The 17,080-nt window shown below is 52.7% G+C and overlaps 1 protein-coding gene across 1 annotated transcript in view; it reads left to right on the top strand.

The window, feature by feature from the left end:
* Window positions 1-17,080, top strand: part of SORL1 (sortilin related receptor 1) — a 37,845-nt gene that overhangs the window by 10,158 nt on the left and 10,607 nt on the right. The window contains exons 8-34 of the mRNA XM_048968501.1: window positions 8-177; window positions 467-659; window positions 1,239-1,356; window positions 1,995-2,068; window positions 3,226-3,314; window positions 3,390-3,568; window positions 4,078-4,264; window positions 5,138-5,266; window positions 5,485-5,570; window positions 6,603-6,775; window positions 7,225-7,356; window positions 7,829-7,920; window positions 8,577-8,823; window positions 9,114-9,252; window positions 9,507-9,680; window positions 9,839-9,952; window positions 10,353-10,475; window positions 10,911-11,030; window positions 12,565-12,687; window positions 12,810-12,917; window positions 13,223-13,357; window positions 13,542-13,673; window positions 14,353-14,487; window positions 14,718-14,873; window positions 15,151-15,300; window positions 15,853-15,981; window positions 16,914-17,040. Of these exons, the coding sequence (XP_048824458.1) occupies window positions 8-177; window positions 467-659; window positions 1,239-1,356; window positions 1,995-2,068; window positions 3,226-3,314; window positions 3,390-3,568; window positions 4,078-4,264; window positions 5,138-5,266; window positions 5,485-5,570; window positions 6,603-6,775; window positions 7,225-7,356; window positions 7,829-7,920; window positions 8,577-8,823; window positions 9,114-9,252; window positions 9,507-9,680; window positions 9,839-9,952; window positions 10,353-10,475; window positions 10,911-11,030; window positions 12,565-12,687; window positions 12,810-12,917; window positions 13,223-13,357; window positions 13,542-13,673; window positions 14,353-14,487; window positions 14,718-14,873; window positions 15,151-15,300; window positions 15,853-15,981; window positions 16,914-17,040 (3,734 nt within the window). The remainder of the gene's footprint in view (window positions 1-7; window positions 178-466; window positions 660-1,238; window positions 1,357-1,994; window positions 2,069-3,225; window positions 3,315-3,389; window positions 3,569-4,077; window positions 4,265-5,137; window positions 5,267-5,484; window positions 5,571-6,602; window positions 6,776-7,224; window positions 7,357-7,828; window positions 7,921-8,576; window positions 8,824-9,113; window positions 9,253-9,506; window positions 9,681-9,838; window positions 9,953-10,352; window positions 10,476-10,910; window positions 11,031-12,564; window positions 12,688-12,809; window positions 12,918-13,222; window positions 13,358-13,541; window positions 13,674-14,352; window positions 14,488-14,717; window positions 14,874-15,150; window positions 15,301-15,852; window positions 15,982-16,913; window positions 17,041-17,080) is intronic.

Below are 17,080 nucleotides of genomic sequence, written 5' to 3'. Positions count from 1 at the left end.
CCCACAGGAGTACTACATCGCCGATGCATCGGAGGACCAGGTGTTTGTGTGCGTCAGCCACGATGACAACCGCACCAACCTCTACATCTCGGAAGCAGAAGGCCTGAAGTTCTCCTTGTCTTTAGAAAATGTGCTCTACTACAGCCCAGGAGGAGCAGGCAGTGACACTCTGGTCAGGTAGTGTGCTCCAAAGTACACAGAATCATCATAAAATGCCTTAGGTTGGAAGGGACATCAAAGATCATCCAGTTTCATCCCCTTGCTGTGAGCAAGGTTGCCAAGTACTACATCAGGGCCAGATTGCCCATGGCTCCATTCAACCCAGCCTGGAGCACTTCCAGACAGATCCCTGGGCACACCACTCATCACCAGCCTCCACCTGGGCATAGAACTGCTGACCACAACCCTCTGACTGCGGCCATCCCACCAACTCTTTATTCTTTATCCCCTTGGCATTCCCTTGCAGATATTTTGCCAATGAGCCTTTTGCTGACTTCCACCGTGTCGAGGGTGTGAGAGGTGTGTACATTGCCACGCTGCTCAACGGCTCCTTCAGCGAGGAGAACATGCGCTCCGTCATCACCTTTGACAAGGGAGGCACCTGGGAGCCCCTGCAGCCCCCGGCAGAGACACGCTATGGGGAGAAGACACACTGTGAGGTGAGAGCTGAGCCAAGCTCCCAAAAGGCAGAGGGGTCCATGGGCTGAGCTGCCTGCATGGGAAATCCCATCATCAGATGGTATCCTGGGCTCCATCAGCAGAGGGGTGGCCAGCAGGGACAGGGAGGTGATCGTACCTCTCTACTCTGCTCCTCATCTGGAGTACTGTGTCCTAAAGGGAGCCTACAGACAGGAGGGGAATCAACTCTTTGAGAAGGTAGATAACAGCAGGACAAGGGGAAACGGTTTTAAGTTGAGGGAGGGAAGATTTAGGTTGGATGTCAGGGGGAAGTTCTTTACAGAGAGAGCGGTGAGGTGCTGGAACAGCTGCCCAGAGAGGCTGTGATGCCCCGTTCATCCCTGGAGGTGTTCAGGGCCAGGTTGGATGGGACCCTGGGCAGCCTGGGCTGGTATTAAATGGGGAGGTTGGTTGCCCTGCATGTGGCAGGAGGGTTGGAGCTTCATGATCCTTGAGGTCCCTTCCAACCCTGGCCGTTCTGTGATTCTGTGATTCCAAAGCAGAGGCTGCAGGATGAAGTGGGACTGAGGCATTGATGACGGTGTGCTTTGCTTCCCCAGCTTTCCCAGGGCTGTTCCCTCCACCTGGCCCAGCGCCTGAGCCAGCTGCTGAATTTCCAGCTGCGGAGGATGCCCATCCTCTCCAAAGAGTCGGCACCAGGGCTGATCATTGCCACCGGTACCATTTTTCCTTCTGTTGCTGCCCAGGGGCTTGGGAGCACGTTATTTTAAAGGCACGAGGAATTGGGTGGCATCTCATTTGTAGATGCAATTAAAAGAAAATGGAGTTTACAAACGTGAGTTGGACTCAGTGATCCTTATGGGTCCCTTCCAACTCAGAGTGTTCTATGATTCTATGAAGTGCAATTAAATGGTGCATTTTGCTGCCCTGTTCTGCACTGCAGTCCCTCTAATGACAGTATGTACATGTCAGTGCAGTGTGGTGACACTGCAAACCTTGCCTGCTTCAATCCACTCTTCTTTCAGCCCCTTCCCAGCTGGAGGGTTCCTTGGACGTGCAGGGATTGCTGTTTGTCTCACTTCTTCGCTGTAGAAAACAAATGATGGAACATTTGCAGAACCACCAGCTCATTTTGTTTGATCATGTTTACAGCCATATGTTTTTCCCCAGCTGCTTTTAAAACTTGCGATCGTCCTTAAAACATTTGATTTTAAGAGTGCTGGTTTACAGTGGGAAAAATCAGCTCCTCCATCACGGCATTTTGCTCACAGACCAGAATAGCTTCAAGGCAGCTGCCTTCATTTAAGTGGCCGCTGTGTCTACCTGCAGAGGGATGACTGTTCTCATTCTCCTAGGCTCCATCGGCAGGAGCATGGCGAAGAAAACCAACGTCTACATCTCGAGCAGCGCTGGGGCGAGGTGGAGAGAGGTAAGGGCTCTGGTTGGCAGCTCAGCACACTGGCAGCAGCATGGATTGGGGAGCTGCAGCCCATAGGCAGTGAAGGTGACCTGTGTGCACACATCAAAGAGCTGCAGCCAGAAGATGCTGAATGCCCCTTGTAGCAAAACCATCTTTGGATGCAGGAGCAGGCACGGTCGCCTCGTGCTGAAGGCAGCAGGTTCAGATGCAGCTTGAGCTCTGTTTGTTCAGCTCGTAGAACATGTCCTCAGCGCAGGTCAGCCGGTCCCTTGTGGACAGGACTGACAGGCAGAGCTCTGCACAGTGCCTGGAGAGGCTCCAGCCTCTTCCCAGACTGCGGGATGCTGCCCTCAGTGTATGCAGATCTGGTGCTGTTTACTGAGCGGGTGTTTGGTCTGCGGCGGTATTTTTGGTCTGCCTGTGCATTCTGCTGTGAGCATAATATGGTATTTCAACATCTGCAAGCGGTTTCAACACATGCATTAAGCAGCCTCCTTTTCCTCCCCTTAAGTACCCCGTGGGCAGGGTTAGTGCCGGGCACGCCGCGGGTCTGGCTGCTGTCACAGCCTCTGGGTTTCAGTGGAACTGTAGTGTTCATGGACAGAGAGAGCAGCTGACTGCTGTGTCTGTGCAGTCCTCCTCTGGCTCGCAGGCAGTTTTGCTTTGCAGAGCAATTAAACCCCGTGAGGAACAAGCAGAGCCCAGGCACACCGCACAGAGCTGCACCTCTGTGCAGAGGTGTGGAACGGCCTCACACTGCTGTTGCTCAACTGGGAGGAGCAGCAGCACAACATTTTCTTCCTGGTTTTGGAAGCTGCTGGAAGGCTTATTGCTCTGCAGAGCACTGTTTTGGTCTCAAAAAGCAGATGAAAGGCACCAAAGGGTTCAGTGACCCTAACAGAGCATCCCCAGGCAGGTTGGTGCATGGTGGAGTTGGGTGGATCTGTGCTTTCTGTTTTGAACCCAGAAAGGAAAGCGAAAGTGGTTCTGTGCTGAGGGGAAACACAAATGGTTTCCTTCTGGAGGTGACATGCTGTGCTGCAGGTGATCTCAGTGCTCCACTGGGGCATCCTAATGCACAGGAACAACGTGGGGTCTGCAGAATGCCCTGGCACTCTGTATCCCCATGCCTGACCCTCTTCCTTTCACCACTGTTTCTCTTCCAGGCACTGTCAGGACCCCACTACTACACCTGGGGTGACCACGGGGGCATCCTGGTGGCCATCGCACAGGGCACGGAGACTGACCAGCTCAAGTAAGGGCTGCAGCACAGAACTGGGATGCCAGGTTGGGTTTCTCCATTGCAGCCACCCCCATCCTTTTCCTGCAGGTACAGCACCAACGAGGGAGAGACGTGGAAATCCTTCACCTTTTCAGAGAAGCCAGTATTTGTGTATGGGCTGCTGACAGAGCCTGGGGAGAAAAGCACCATCTTCACCATCTTTGGTTCCTACAAGGAGAACGGCCACAGCTGGCTCATCCTGCAGGTCAACACCTCTGACGTGCTGGGTGAGCATCCTGCCCTGGCTGTTAATGCTGTCACCGAACCCCAACCATCATCACTGAGGGATTTGTTCGACAGGAACGTGGAAGAATAAAAGCCTTCTGAAGGCTTTGCCCATGAATGTTTTATAACTGGATCCGGCTTTGATTGCGAGGCAGCGTTTTAATCAAAGAGCAGTTAAGCTCAGCAGAGGAATTTGCTCGACTGAAATTCGTAGCAGATTCCCCTGATGTTTTGTTAGAAGTGGATCTGTTTGCCATCCAGAACGGCTCCGGTTAAACGAGGCACTGCAATTCCCCATCAGTGCAGCAGAGCTGCTGGGCTGAGCATCGCTGCTGTCTGTCTTGGGCTAAAAACCTTGTGATCCAGGGCAAAACATTCATCCTGTGCCAACAAAGGGCATCCTTGTAGGGTGCCAATGGTCTCCGCAGAGCCGCTCCCACATCCCAAGTCCAGGTGCCCCATAGTGCAGTCTGGGGTGCCCACCTTTGACCCAACCTTGTCCCTTCTCTAGGGGTCCCCTGCACAGAGAACGACTACAAGCTGTGGTCGCCCTCAGATGAGCGAGGCAACGAGTGCTTACTGGGGCATAAAACTGTTTTCAAAAGGAGGACTCCTCATGCGACGTGTTTCAATGGAGAAGATTTTGACAGGCCTGTCATGGTCTCCAACTGCTCGTGTACCAGGGAAGACTTTGAATGGTAAATACCAATTAATTTCCTTTGGTCTGGGTTGTACGTCTGAGATAAATATCTGTGACCAATTGCTCTGAGTGGACACATGTCCAATTTACTCTGCCCTTTGTATCGCTGCTTGATTTTATAGCAAGGAGGAAACTAAATAGACTGAAAGCATCCTTTCATTAATAATGGGTCGTGAGACTTAATTAATGTCCCTTGAGCCTTTGGGGAACCTCTGAAAGGCTCTATACAAGAGGAAGATATTGTTAATCCATCACCTTCTTTCAAATGACAGCAGACAATTTACTGTCACACGCAGAGATGCTCTGCAGTGCAGCCCTGTGACCCCACAGCCGCAGGAATGCAGCTGGCCCTGCAGACTCATTTCATCTGCAGCTGAAACCGCACAGCTGTCGGGATTAGGGAATGGGTTCTGGCACTCAGAGGCAAAGGCTTGGGGTTAGTAAGTGAATGGCTTTTTGCTGGCTGAGCTTTCACCTACAGTCCCGTCTGTCCCTTGCTGAGATCTAAGAGGAATCTGGCTCATCACAAGCCAGCTGGGAGCCTTTGAACCACAGCAAAACCAGAGTGGTATAGCCTCCTCCGCAGCGTTTCCCAACCAGCAGCACACCACAGCTCCCATCTTACAGATTGGAATGCTGAGGTGCAGACATGGGCCAGCTGGCAGGGAGCCCAGCCCCAGCGGTTGGCATGGGGAGGCTCATTGGTGGTGGAGAAGAGTCCTAAGGAAAGAAGCTAAGATGCACAGCTAAATATTAGTGTATGGCTAGATACTGGACTTCTGAGATCTTCACACTTTGCAAAAATAGCACAGCAAAGCAGCTCTGTTGTCCTTCTCTCCCTTCCCTGCTCACATCACATCTCTCCTTGCAGTGATTTTGGCTTTAAGCTGAGCGAGGATCTCTCTCTGGAAGTTTGCATCCCAGACCCCGAGTTTGCAGGGAAGCCCTATGACCCACCAGTACCGTGCCCTGTGGGCTCAACCTACAGGAGGACTCGAGGGTAAGCGTTGTGCTTGGGAACCCCATCCTCTAAGGGCTGGGATTTATGGTGATATGACCAAACACATGCACACACACCGTACAGGTGACAGTAAGTGGACTGCATGCTGAGACATACAGCACAACGTCTAGCTTGTAGCTGAGAAGCACTGGCTGCTTCTCAATGAACACAGTGGTTACCAGTGCTCCTGCAACAGCGATGAATTCTGTGTGTTGCAGCTACCGGAAGATCTCTGGGGACACCTGTATGGGTGGTGACATCGAGTCGCGACTGGAGGGGGAGATGCTGCCATGCCCACTGGCTGGTGAGTGCATAAGCGTGGCTTCAGCCCATACTGCATTCATTAACTGGAATTATCATGATTTAGGCACGAATTAGTGATGCCTACTGAGGCCACGCCAAAGGCTGCCATTTTGTCCTCATACCTGTACCCAGTGAGACATCACCTCCATGCCTACTTACTCTCAAACATCCAAGGCACTGACTTGCTCCTGTGCCTGCACGCTGCCAGCTATTTGCATTCTGCTCTGTGCTGCTGTAATTTAATCTGCTGTCATGCTGCAGCTCGAGCCTGGGGCTGTTTTGATGCAGGCTGGTGTAGGTTCAGCCTTCGTCCCTGCTCAGCACCGACATGCTCCTCAACCTGCCGTGCCCACTGAGCTATTTGGAGAGTTGCAAAGAGCCCTAAAAACAAACCCTTGCTTCCTCAGTTCCATGGTGCCTCACACCATGGGAACACTTTCATGTGCGGTGTCTGTTTCTTAGCTCCATATAATCCCATTTGGGGTGTGTAGCCAAAGCTGCTCTCTGACATCAGCCCCACTTGTTAATAGCATTAATGGACTTTACCTGCAGCACGCAATGCCTGGGAGCTCCGTCCCAGGCCGGTTTGGTTCTGCACAAACTGAGATCACAACCCCTCTGGGGTATTTCCCATTGGAAAGTGTCCCCAAGGACTCCCAGGTTTGCAGCACATTTATGTTTTTTTTATGAGAACTCAGAGGAACTGGGAGATGAGTGTTTTGTTTCTAGTTGGCAGCATGCTAATGCGGCAAGGTACCGGTCACAGTGCTTTCTGCCATCCCTACCTCCTCCTTCAGCCCTCTGAGATAAACAATAGCTGCAGTGTTGGTGCGAGGGAATAAGGGGAGCCGTAAGGCTATTAGCGTATTCTAATTAACCTAATCCCATTGAGACAAAGGGCCTTTGCCTCCCTTCCACTGCTCTGCTGGAACACCTGCTCACTGCGATGAAAAAAATCTCCAATTCCCTCTTGACCCCACGAGCACCCCAAAAAACACAGAATCACTAAAAAAACCCCAACTCTGTCCCGCAGAGGAGAACGAATTCATCCTCTATGCCACCCGCTACTCCATCCACCGCTATGACCTCGCCTCTGGGCTCAGCCAGGAGCTGCCGCTGGCCGGGCTGCGCGGGGCGGTCGCGCTCGACTTTGACTATGAGCACAACTGCCTCTACTGGGCCGATGTCACACTGGACATCATCCAGGTGAGCAGGGATTCACCGGGGCAGAAGAGGCAGCCTGAGAGTCAGCATCTTGTTTTGGGCGTTTCTCATCTGTCTGCTGTCGTAGAATCGATCGTAGAACGGCTGGGGTTGGAGGGGAGCTTAATGATCAGTGTGCCAGTGTAGTGCATTGATCTCAAATAGTGCTGAGCTCGGGGCATCGGGCTCCACAGCTGAATTACTTCCCACAAAATGTGTGATTCTGGATGGTTTGATCCAGAAATGTTGGGATCTTTGGTTGAAAGCTGACAAATCAAGATGCTTTTGCTTCCTGTGGCATACACTGATGTGGATATCTTCAGAATTATTCCGTTTCCCATTTTTTTTCCTAGGGAAGTAGAAAATGGATATACACATGTGGCTGTGCTAACCTCAAGGCTGGGAAGGTTCTGCTTTTTTAGTCCTTTTTTTCCTCCTTTTTTTCCCTCTAGCGTCTTTGTCTCAATGGCAGCTCTGGGCAAGAAATAATCATAAGCACTGGGTTGGAAACGGTGGAAGCTTTGGCCTTCGAACCACTCAGCCAGTTGCTGTACTGGGTCAATGCTGGAATTCCTAAAATTGAGGTACAGTCACACCACCTGTGCTGCAGGGGGGACTGCCCCAGTGTGCCTTTGGGGTGCCACTGCTGGCTGCCAACCTGCTCCCCACACTGCACTGGGTTCACAAAGCATCTCAGAATCATTTCTGTTGTAAAAAATCTTCAGGATCACTAAGTCTAGCCATCAGCCTGCCCTACTGAGCCCCATCACTAACCCATGTCCCTTAGTGCCACATCAGGACATCTCTTAAATACCTCCAACACTGCCCTGGCAGCTTGTTCCATTGTCCAGCCACCCTTTGCATGGAGAAACTCTTCCTAATAACCAACCTAAACCTCCCCTGACACAGCTGTTATCCACTGCCTCGCAGTGCAGCTCCTTGTGACCATGGCACCTGTTTGATTGGGATAATATGATTTACTGCCACAGTTTTCATGCAGTTTCCCTCCATGCAGCCTGCATCCAGCACAATCCTCTTCTTTTGTTACAACTCCAGGTTGCCAATCCGGATGGAGACCTGCGTCTCACTGTCCTCAACTCCTCCATCCTTGAGCGACCCAGGGCCCTTGCGCTGGTGCCCCGAGAAGGGTAAGCAAGGATCTCCCACCTGCAGTCAGATCCCTTCTACCATGCAGATCAAGCCCTCCCCTTCAATGCCACAGCCACACAAGAGGAACCAGGGGGAGATGCTGCATGGAAGGCTTATCGCAGATTCATGGAATGGCTTGGGTTGGAAGGGACCTTAAAGATCATCTAGTTCCAACCCCCTGCCATTGGTTGCTTGCCCCCAGCAGATCAGGCTGCCTAGGGCCCCCTCTGTAGCCTCATGTACCTCCAGGGATGGGGCATCCACAGATTCTCTGGGCAGCAGTTTCAGCGCTAGGAGGGAGCAATGAGGACCCCCATGCCATGATGCTGATGTCACACTGGTAGACTTGAGCTGCCTCTGGCTATGTGCACATGGCCAGCAGAGCATGACAACACCATCTCAGCATCCACTTCTGCAGCTCATGGCTAGGTAACCTCCAGCTGCACTCGTGCCCCACAGACTGCAGCTCTGTCAGCCTGCCTTCTGCTCGCAGATCCAGCGCTGCTCTCATTTGAATTGCAAAGAGCTCCTTTCCCCAAAGGCACATCTTTCAAGAGACAGGGAATGCAAAGCGTTCACGTCTCTGCTTGATAACCCGCTCCCTTGTGACAAGCTGTGCTGTTCCTGTTGCAGCTAAGCTCTTTGCCTGTTGCAGGCTGATGTTCTGGACAGACTGGGGAGACTCCAGGCCTGGCATTTACAGAAGTGACATGGATGGCTCCTCGGCTGCCTGCATCGTCTCAGAAGGTGTGCGGTGGCCCAATGGCATCTCTGTGGATGACCACTGGATCTACTGGACTGAGGCTTACATGGATAGGATTGAGAGGGTGGATTTCAATGGTTTGCAGAGATCTGTCATTTTGGACAGCCTCCCACACCCCTATGCCATCGCTGTATTTAAGGTATTGCTGCAGCCAGCCATTTCCACTTTGTCCACATTTCCATTGCATGGTGGGAGCACTTAGCACACTGGGTTTGGTGGGAAGGAGCTAGGATGTTGCTCACTCTATTTCTGCTCTGGACATGTTCCCCAAAATTCCTGCACCTAGCAACTCCTGCTTCCACTCCTGCTCAAATCCTGGTCCATGTCTTCCTCATCATCCTCCCCGTGGGTTGGGAGGGATTTGCACTCTGCTGCCCTGTGGCTGTGGGTGCTCAGGTGCTTTAGTACTTAGCAGTGTGTACCCTTCAGAACGAGATCTACTGGAATGACTGGTCACAGCTGAGCATCTTCCGGGCGTCCAAAACCAGTGGCTCAAGGATGGAGACGTTGGTCGGCCGATTAAATGGGATCATGGACATGAAAATCTTCTACAGAGGAAAGACGACAGGTAGTTAAGAGCACAAGATTGTCTTTGCTGGGGATATTGATCCAGGCACCCACCCCGTAGCTCAGGACACAGACCATGGCTTTCCATGCCAAGTGCTGTATGGGGTCTCTGAGCTGCATCACTATGATTGTCAGAGCACTTCCCTAGCCTGCAGAAACATGGGGCTGCAACCTCAAACTGGGATGGGGTTGGGATGGGGCTTCCTGCTTGCCTACAGCCCCTGTTGATGGTGTTCCCTTCCTCCCCGGTGCCAGGACGGAACGGCTGCATTGCCCACCCCTGCAGCTTGCTCTGTTTGCCCAAGTCCAACAATGGCCGGAGCTGCAAGTGCCCTGAGGGTGTTTCCAGCACCGTGCTGCCCTCAGGGGAGGTGAAGTGTGACTGTCCTCATGGCTACAGCATGAAGAACAACACCTGCGTGAAGGAAGGTAACACCAGGCTTGGTTCCTGCTGTTGTCGTTAGAGTTGGCAGCTTCTTCCATTGACGACCTTCCCAGCTGCCCTTGGAACAAGGAGTGCATCTGATATCCAAGAACAGGGCGTCATGCCTCACCCCAGCTTCTTTTTCTTTTCCCCTCTGCACCAGAAAACACGTGTCTGCCCAACCAGTACAGATGCTTCAACGGGAACTGCATCAACAGCATTTGGCAGTGTGACAACAACAATGACTGCGGGGACATGAGCGATGAGAAGAACTGCCGTGAGTGTCCCATGGTGGCATTTGCCCATCCCAGTTTAGATGTCTGCTGCATCGGTGCTGCATCTGAGCTGATGTCCCGCGCTCCCTTTGTAGTCATGGGGAGCAAGAGGTGTTCAGAGTGCAGTTCCTGCCCTAGGAACTGAATCTCAAGTTGGCTGGGTGAGCTGTAGCCTGCAGAGTTTCCCCCTCTATCCTCTGCCGGGGACACATTGCTCCCAGTCTGCAAGCAGCAGTGAGGTGGGATGCCCTTAGTCCTGCTCCCCAGCTCTGACATGCACCTACATTAATAACCCTGCAAGCTGTGTTGAGCACCTCTCAGCTCCCCTCTCTGCTTCACTCATGATGGATCATCACAATCCATCCTTCCAGCACCACCTTGACCTCCTCCTCTCCCCATCAGCCACCACTGTGTGTGATGCCGAAACCCAGTTCCGCTGCCGGGAATCGGGGACCTGCATCCCCCTGTCCTACAAGTGTGACCTGGAGGACGACTGCGGTGATAACAGCGATGAGAGTCACTGCGGTGAGCTGCTCTGCTGCATGCCTCCTCCTTCATGCGAGGGACCAAAGCCTGGTGCCACTGCTGAGAGGTTGGGCAGTGCAGTGCTGCTCCAGATCCCCCTCGTTACTCCCAGCCAACAGCTGCCTCCTCCTATCACTGCAGGAGATGAGAGATGTTGCAGTGATTTCCCCCATCGCTGCAGTCTGGCAGGGAGGTTCTGTGCTGTTATCATCTTTCCTTGCTCCTTGGGCCCTCCCCTGACCCAAAGCCAAATATTTGGTTGAGATTAAAGGCTCTTCTTGGGCAGCCACCCAGCAGGCACATGGCAGCGTGGGCTGCTCAGTGTTGCTTCTGAACTATCAGCCTCCTCTCCCTTTTCAGTAGCCCGTGTGAAATTTTCCTCCTCTTTTCCCTAGGCCTCAAACTCATCTGACAGCTGTCTGTGCTTCTTTGCAGATGCTCACCAGTGCAGAAAAGACGAGTTCAGCTGCAGCTCAGGGATGTGCATTCGACTCTCCTGGAGGTGTGATGATGACAATGACTGCAGGGACTGGTCTGATGAAGCCAACTGCACCAGTAAGCACTTTGTGGTGATCAATAACATATCGCCATCCCTCTTTATGGGCTCACAGCCTCTCCCAGTAGTGTTCAAGTTGTTGCATTGGAGGTGTTGCACTGGAGGAGTTGCGTTTGGTTGGTTTTGCAAGAGCAGTTTTACACCAGTTTTGCAGCACTGGCTGCTCCCAACACATCCCCAGCAGCCCGAGGTGCATCATGGCACAGTGCCGGCTGTGCCTTTGAGGCTGTGCTGAATAGGGAAGTGGGACTTGGCTGCCAGGCAGCCAAAGAATCCTTGTGTTCAGAATGGGCTCCTTTGTTGCAGGCAGGCAACAGACAGGGCAGTGTGCACTGATCTCATTTCAGAGCCTGAACTCTGACCATTTTCTTGCCGTGAAGCACGTTGCAGAAAACTGACATTTCCTTCAGACTCAGTAATGGTGGAGAAGCTGCAAAGGAGAGGCAGGTTCAGCTTGGGAAGTGGTTCTTCTTCATAGCAGCCTTGCTATTCTCAATGGATTTGGGAATGTAAAGCAGGTGCCAACTCCAAGTGGAGTTTTAAGGCCATCAGTGAAAGGCACAGGGCTGTGTTGTAGAGCAATGTGCAGGATAGGAGCTGGCCTTTGGGTGCTGAGCCCCTGGGGGATCACATCTGCTGTGCTGAGCTCCTGCATCCTCTATCTACAGGGTTAGATGTGCCTCCAGCACACGAGGTGCATAGCAATGCTCGGGGGGCTGTGGTCGTTGGCACTCTGTGCACGTTGCTGTCTAAGGAGGTTTAATTTATATTGGTATCACTTATCTCTCGTGTGAGTTTCTCCAGAGAGAATTTCTCCTGGAACAGAACCTACTTCAAAAAGCATCTCGGGTTTGTAGAGCCTGAAGTTGAAATTATCTAAGAGGATCACAGTTATTTGAGAAACATTTCATCTGACTCTACTGGCTGTATTTATTGCTCTTATCTGAAATAATTACATTTCACACTGAATATCTAATAGAATATTACTGCCATGAAACTCAGGCATTTTGAAATATCTGCACGTGTCACAAACCAATGTGAAATTCACGAGCATGCCATTTAATTAAGCTGCAGGTTGCTTTTCTTGTTGATAACACTGAGTGCTCGCTTGGCTGGAGAGTGATATTTGTCTCTAAAGCAACGACACATGCTGGGCTTCAACCAGCACACCCTGCAGCAGATCCTTGGGTGAAAGAAGCCCGAGGGAGGCCCTGATCCCTTTGAAATTCCAAAGTTTTCTAATTTGCATTGGCCACACAAATAACTTTTGCCTGCCCTAATTCCAGACCATCTCCAAAGCTTCTGACCAGTGATTCCCCTACCCTGTGGTCCCCATACAGGGACCCTACACCCCACCAAGGTTCACTTGCTGTCTGTGCCACTTCTTGCCATCCTAAGATGACCACAGCCACATGTGCTGGCACACACCAAGGGTTGTGCTCAAAGAGCCTCCCGAATCTGGAGGGCGCAGCGGGTTTGTGAGCAAATATGGCACAGAGAGAAATGGACCCCTCCCTGCTCTGCTCCCATCAGTGTTCCGCACCTGTGAGGCCTCCAGCTTCCAGTGCCTCAATGGGCACTGCATCCCACAGCGCTGGGCTTGTGACGGCGATGCTGACTGCCAGGATGGCTCTGATGAGGACCCCACCATCTGCGGTACGTGTCTGCAAACCACGAGAGCTGCAGCCAACTCCCATGCCTTCCTATAGGGGTCAGGGGAAAGGGGATAGGGGCTGTGCTTTTGGTACTGAAAACTGGCAAAATGTACCTCATTTCAGAAAAAAAGTGCAATGGCTTCCAGTGCCCCAATGGCACCTGCATCTCAACCAGCAAACACTGCAACGGCATCACCGACTGCGCCGACGCCTCAGATGAGCAGGACTGCGGTGAGTGCTGGGGGCTGCTGAGAGGTGTGCCCACGGTGGGGTAACTGGTTGGTGCTGAGGAAATGGGCTGCTCCATGAGCATCTGCAAAAGGCACATAAGAGGTGCTGCTTAAGGAGGATCGAATCCTCTCGGTGCCCGTGCCAAGCTGTGACGTGTTGTTGAGTGAGGACAGGCTGTGCAGGGCAGTTCACAGTCCATGAGATATGGAAATCTGGACCTTCACACATGTCTGTGCAAATGACAGTGGCCTTTCTGCAGGCAGTGCCTGCCATGGTGCCATCCACTCCTCCTGAACTTTCCCCAGAAATTCCCCTGTGCACCCGTTACATGGACTTCGTGTGCAAGAACCGGCAGCAGTGCTTGTCCCACTCCATGGTGTGTGATGGTGACATCCAGTGTGAGGATGGCTCCGATGAAGATGCCAACTACGCAGGATGCGGTGAGCGTGGTGTTGTGCATCTCAAGGCACTTTGTACAGGGAGGGCTGGAGAGTGGAGACCACAGGTGTGGGGAGGGTACCACAAAGCTGCCGTGTCTCCTAAGCAGTGGTCCTGCTGTGCTTTCAGAAGGCCATGACAGCTCCCCTCCAGCCCCACACTGACCTTTACTTTCCCCCCCTGCAGCCCAGGAGCCTGAATTCCACCGCACCTGTGACCAGTTTAGCTTCCAGTGTGCAAACGGGGTGTGCATCAGCCTGGTGTGGAAGTGTGATGGCATGGATGACTGCGGTGATTACTCAGATGAAGCAAGCTGTGGTGAGCAAACCCTCAAGGTCCTTGTCATTATGGCTTCTTACTCCTTTGGATACCAGGAGCGCAGGGAACAGGCTCCATGTTCTTTGTACCTACCCATGCCTCTACATATGTGCGTGTACGTGTGTGTGTGTGCGTGCACTGTTTTGTTTTCACTTTGCAATGTCGTGTGTGGGGATCAGCATCATTCTCTTTCTGCAGGTAGATTAGCTGCAGCATGCTGCACGTCTGACCTGCGGGCACATGTTGTTGTTGAGTGAGTCTGGTGGGACCATATTGCCTCCAGATTCCCAGCCCAAAGCAGACAGGCAGCTCACAGCCAAGTTCAATATTTATCAGTGTTCCCTGGGCAGCAGTAGGAGCTGTGCACAGCCAGGCAAAGCAGCTGTGCCTTCATTGGAGAGCTGCAGGGCTTGCTTCTCTGCTTCTGCTGTGCTCTGTGTGAATTCTACTGCTGGTTCTGTGACTGTTGGTGCTGTTTGGCTGCACCCAGTGCACATACATTGTAACGTTGCCAACAGAGCAGTGATAGATGTGAGAAGTGGGGGAGTTGGAGAGGAAGAGAAAGGATCTAGCTCAAAATGCTCGGGGGCTCTGGGGGGGATGCCCTGTTCTTGTACCTTGGCTGTGTTAGAGGCTGTTGAAAGCACTGGAGCGCAGAGAACTCTTCTCTCCTGGTCAGAAAACCCAACGGATGCCCCCAACTGCTCCCGGTACTACCAGTTCCAGTGTGGGAACGGGCACTGCATCCCCAACCAGTGGAAGTGTGATGGAGAGAACGACTGCGGGGACTGGTCGGATGAGAAGGAGTGCGAGGGTGAGGGTCCCTGATGCTGCACCGAGGCTGCATCCCAGCATCCTGCACCAGCTCTGGGGCTCTAAAATTCCCCCATGAATGGGCTGTGTGCATGCTCTCACACATCTTTACCTTCTGCCTGTCTGAAAATCCCAGTTGGGATCCAGATGCAGATAACACCACGTGTCTTGCCGTGCCTTCCCCGCTCCCTTCTGCTGGTGGGGCTCTGACACCCATCCGGTGTCTTTCAGGCTCCCCAGTCCTCCCCATCACCACTGCCATCCCTCCCACCTGCCTCCCCAACCATTTTCGATGCGGCAGCGGCGCCTGCATCACCAACAGCTGGGTGTGCGATGGCTACCGCGACTGCGCCGACGGCTCGGACGAGGACGCCTGTCCCACCTCCCGTAAGCATCCTCACCCCACTTCTCCTCGATCACGTCTGGGGACGTAAAGGGGAGGGAGCAGGGGTGGCTTTTCAGCTCACACCCGCGCTAAAGGCTGCAGAGGAGTTGCTTTCCCAGCCCCCTGCAGTCAGCAGTGAGGATGGTTCAGGCAGCCCAGCTAGCTGCTAGATGGGAGGACATTGCCATCTAGTGGAACCGGGACCAATGCCATCTAGTGAAGTTGGGACAGCTGTCGGTGCTGCTGGGTTGGTTCTCTTCTCGCTTCTCCCACCCGCAGACCCCAATGCGAGCTCCAGCCCCCCAGCGCCACGCGGCCGCTGCAGCAGGGCCGAATTCGAATGCCAGCAGCTGCACAAATGCATCCCCAACTGGAAGCGTTGTGACGGCCGACGGGACTGCCAGGATGGCACCGACGAGAGGAACTGCCGTGAGTGTGGGGCTGAGAGCATCTTGGCTGGTTCCATCTCTTGGGATGCTCTATGAGGGGATGGGAAGGGTTAATGCTGGTGGAATCCTGGCAGTAAAAATGGGCAAAAAGCCTCACATGCCAATGTTTTTGTTTTTTTTTTTTTCCATTAGAAGTCCAGCTATTAGTTTTATAGAATCATAGTCATTAGATTGGAAAATACCCATGGGATCATCAAGCCCAACCATGATGTAGCACTACAAGTCCAACCACGACCCAGCATTCCATATCCAACCATGATGTGACACTACAAGTCCACCAGTGAACCACGTCCCTAACCACCATGTCCACACATCTCTTAAATACCTTCAGGGATGGTGACTCCACCACTTCCCTGCTGGGTCCTTCTGATGGTGGGTGTGATCATGCCAGAATACGCAGCAAAGTGGAGATAGGGCTGTTAATGGCACTCTGTGCTCCATCCATGCATCATTCCTGCTTTTATGCCAGCACCCAGCCCCATTCCTGCAGGGACCTTCTCTGCACTGAGCCCTGCAACTTTTCTGCTTGCAGCAACGCACAGCTCGCTGTCGTGCCCCCAGGGCTTCCACTGTGAGGATGGGGAGGCCTGCCTGCTGGTGACTGAACGCTGTGATGGGTACCTGGACTGCTCCGATGGCAGCGATGAGAGGAACTGCACAGGTGAGCTGCAGTCTGACCCACCTCCCTGCTCTGTATTCTCATGCACGTGAGCTCTCCTGCATGCACAACTTTTAAGTCACAGACCCTGAATGTAGCATCATGTCCAGATTGCTTCTTTGCCCATTCTTAACCAGCTGGGACAAACTTGCCAGCCAGCTTCTGCACTGAGATTTTGTGCTCCAACAAACTTCAGACACACAAACCAGCTTTAGGATGAAAGGGAGCACGGCTGTCCATTTCACATGGCCCATGGGTGAAGGGACTGTCCCCAGCCCTGTGCTCCTTTATATGGTGACCCAGCTTGCACCTCTCCACCGTCACCCCTGGGCAGATGACCGTGATCAGTTCCTGCCTGTGTGCAGCCACGAGGTTCAGCATGGTCCTACTGACCTGCTCAGGTCTTGAGCATCAGCCATGTTTAATGCTTTAATTAAATATGGATTGGGAGAGGTTGGGGGAAGGCACTGCTGAGATTTGTGGGGAATGAACACCCCAGGAAAACCATCTGTTTTCCCCTGGAAATCTGCACCAGGGCTCTGCCCTGCTTTGCAGCCTCAGCTTTGGAATGCAAGATGTGACACCATGCAAAGAGGGGCCTGGTGGGGAATCTGTCATAGCCCAGATTCATCACACAAGCAGGGGAGTGACAGCCTGCATCAATACACTTCTGAAACGTTGATAAAGAGTATTTCGTCAGCAGCCATGATTTGTATTTCTTTGGGTAACAGCAGCACAAAGGCAACCACAAAATGTTCTGGGGAGAAGCAGGAGCATCAGGGTTACGTTCCTACTCTGCATTGCCCACCCCACCTACATTACACCCCTCATCTGCACAGTGCCAATGCTCCCTCCATGGATTGGCAGTGGAACTGAACTCCTGTTCTGGGCAAAAGGCTGAATTCTCTCCTGCAGCCTGACTCTCTCTGTTGTAGATGACACCATTGTGTACAAGGTACAGAACCTGCAGTGGACGGCTGACTTCTCTGGTGCCATCACCCTGACGTGGGCTCGGCCAAAGAAGATGTCCTCGACCTCCTGTGTCTACAACGTGTATTACAGGTACACCACTGCCTCACTGTGATCAGCACATGTGTTTACA

The sequence above is a fragment of the Lagopus muta genome, chromosome 22 (genome assembly GCF_023343835.1).
Source record: "Lagopus muta isolate bLagMut1 chromosome 22, bLagMut1 primary, whole genome shotgun sequence".
Lineage (NCBI taxonomy): Eukaryota > Metazoa > Chordata > Aves > Galliformes > Phasianidae > Lagopus > Lagopus muta.
Note: the sequence above shows the minus strand (reverse complement) of the source record. Positions and strands in the feature narration are given on the sequence as shown.